The sequence below is a fragment of the Mus caroli genome, chromosome 10 (assembly GCF_900094665.2).
Source record: "Mus caroli chromosome 10, CAROLI_EIJ_v1.1, whole genome shotgun sequence".
NCBI classification, from domain to species: Eukaryota; Metazoa; Chordata; class Mammalia; order Rodentia; family Muridae; genus Mus; species Mus caroli.
Genome location: NC_034579.1, coordinates 114,298,758 through 114,301,682, shown reverse-complemented (window position 1 = coordinate 114,301,682; position 2,925 = coordinate 114,298,758). Strand labels below are relative to the sequence as shown.

At 44.7% G+C, this 2,925-nt stretch overlaps 1 protein-coding gene across 1 annotated transcript in view; it reads right to left on the bottom strand.

Moving 5' to 3' along the window:
* The window catches only part of C10H12orf56 (chromosome 10 C12orf56 homolog), a 52,964-nt gene that overhangs the window by 16,613 nt on the left and 33,426 nt on the right, over positions 1–2,925 (bottom strand). Inside the window, exon 6 of the mRNA XM_021174785.2 lies at positions 2,645–2,789. Coding sequence (XP_021030444.1) covers positions 2,645–2,789 — 145 coding nt within the window. The remainder of the gene's footprint in view (positions 1–2,644; positions 2,790–2,925) is intronic.

The following is a 2,925-nucleotide window of genomic DNA, read 5'->3' as shown; positions in this document are numbered from 1 at the left end:
GTTTCTCTGTAGCCCTGGCTGTCCTGGAACTCACTTTGTAGACCAGGCTGGCCTCGAACTCAGAAATCTGCCTGCCTCTGCCTCCCAAGCACTGGGATTAAAGGCGGGCGCCACCACGCCCGGCTAGCCACACTGATTCTTGAGGGTAGGAACTGGCTTAATCACACTTCCATGTCTAATACCTGTGATCATGCCTCGAAACAATTAGGATTATAATATATGTTTGCCAAGTTGTCAAAATGCTACGGGTAACACTGGAGAACATTGCCCAGTACGGCAGTCACTGGCCACAGGGGCTATTAAACTGATTAAGATAAAATTCCACTACCTCATCCTTGGTTATATCCAAGTGCTTAATAGTCACATGCAGATCGTGTCTACTGAACTGATTGCCACAGACTATAAATAGCAGAGTCCTACAGACAGAATAGGTCTAGAAATCAAGAGGGGCAAGATGCATAGCTCTTCACTGAGGACAGCAGAGAAGACAGAGGTTGGTGGCATTTGAGCTAAGCCATGTAGGACAGGTAGGCCTTTACTAAGTAAAAAAGAAAAGGAAAAGAAAAAAAAGAAAGAAAAAGGAAGACACACACTACAAAAAGCAGAGACCAGAGGAGCACATGAGGCCAGACTCTCTGTATTTACCCACAATCCTCTTGGGCTAAAATGTGTGTGGTGTGTCCCTAATAGGCTCTGCCACTCCCTAACCATTTTAGACTGTGTAGCACACCGCCGTATACTGTGGGCATAAACTGACCAGCTATCCTCTCTAGCCACTCTTTCATTAATTACAATAGTTGATCATCTTCAATTGCTCGAAGCTGCCCCAGCTAACCTGCATCCTGGGACCTTCCTCGACACCCACACTAAGACAGCAGGCCACTCTCATCTGGAAAGCCAACATGGTTAGTCAGCTACAAACATGGCACCTTATGACTGGGTACTTCAAGCCACTCATTGGGAAGATGGCAGAGGCATGTGGGCCAGTGGCCCACCATGAATGTGACCCTGTACACACTCAGCATCTCTTACCTTGGCTGAAAAGGTGGACACTTAACGTTTCCATGTGAGAATCAGGCTGGAAGGATTCCCCGGGGATCACATTTTTGGAAAAACACCAGTCTTGTACTTAAAAGTTTTTTTTTTAATTTATATTTTTACTTAAAGGAAAACTTCTATAGAAAAAGTTTAAAATCTACTTTTCCTCTACCTCACAGGCCAAGAATGTTCATCCCCTCTAATGTCAGTCCTTCAACATTAACTCAACCTGTGACACTTGCTTCATACCATGGCTCCCATTTCTATCTTCCCCCATGCACATATGTATTTATTGATTAAAATAACACAATTTAAAAGTTTTAAATATTAAAACATGTAGGGAAATTTTCACCCAGAAACATGGCTGCTCTAGCTAGTGATCACATCCAAAAAGACTGGTCTGTGTGATCCAGCGGGAATGACACACCTTTGATCCCTCTGGCTGAAATATAGACACGCCCTCCGTACACACCTTTAATCCCAAACAATGAAGGTGAAGTTAGTTTGTTGAAGGAAGCAGCCGTGTTTGAAAGTGATGTCTGATGGAGGGGCAGACAAAGTGATGAATCAGAGAAAGATGTGACAGAATGAGTCAGATATAGGATACCCCTAACTCTCACAAGAACAGACAAGAAAGAGAGGCTACTTAAGAGAACAGCAGGACTGAGCACAGGGTCCCCAATGGAGAATCTAGAGAAGGGACCCAAGGAGCTGAAGGGGTTTGCAGCCCCATAGGAGGAACAACAACCAGTACCCCTAGAGCTCACAGGGACAAAACCACCAACCAAAGAGTACACATAGAGGGACTCAAGGCTCCAGCCGCATATGTAGCAGAGGATGGCCTTGTGGGTCATCAATGAGAGGAGAGACCCTTGGTTTTGTGAAGGCTCTATACCCCAGTATAAGGGAATGCCAGGACAGGGAAGCAGGAGTGGGTGGGTTGGGGAGCAGGGGGAGGGGAGATGTGATGGAGGGTTTTTAGAGGGAAAATAAGGAAAGGGGATAAAATTTGAAATGTAAATAAAGAAAATATCTCATTTAAAAAGAAAGAGGACAGCACTGAGAGATGGGGGAGGGGTGCAATTTTACAGAGACAGGTTACAGGTGAAGACAGAACAGCTAGAGAGTAAGGAACCCAAAGATAAGAAGCCATTTTGGAGCCAGGTGTGGTGGTGCACGCCTTTAATCCCAGCACTCGGGAGGCAGAGGCAGGCGGATTTCCGAGTTTGAGGCCAACCTGGTCTACAGAGTGAGTTCCAGGACAGCCAGACCTATACAGAGAAACCCTGCCTGGGGGGCGGGGGGGCATTTTAATCAGTCAGTTTGGAGATTGGAGAATAATTTGAGTCAGGTCAGCTGACTTGAACCAGCCAGCCAGAGTTCAAAAGAGCTAAAAAAGGGTGAGCTTATTCAGCAGTAAGGCTCCAACAGGACAGTTACATCTGGCAAATAAAAGTTACTTTTACAAAAATAAGACTACATGAACTATAATCACCATTTAAAACTTCAGCGTCAGAATACAACTTGTATTTCTATTTCATTTTATGGTTAAATGTGACCATAACCAGACAAAGCAAGTTTTAACGATTATGAATAAAATGCTTACTTTCCAGAAAAGTCTTTTCAGGATGAAGTTTCTCTGGGCTGCCACTCTAAGTTCCGTAATTAAACACAGTATCTTCCTCAAAGTATTGTCTTTAAGAAAAAGTTCAGACTTCAATTGACAGAAGTGCTTAATTTTCTCCTCGGATCTACAGAAACACAGAGAAAAATCAGGGAAAGTGTAAGAAACTGCAGAGTTAGCCGGGCGTGGTGGCACACGCCTTTAATCCCAGCACTCGGGAGGCAGAGGCAGGCGGATTTCTGAGTTCGAGGCCAGCCTGGTCT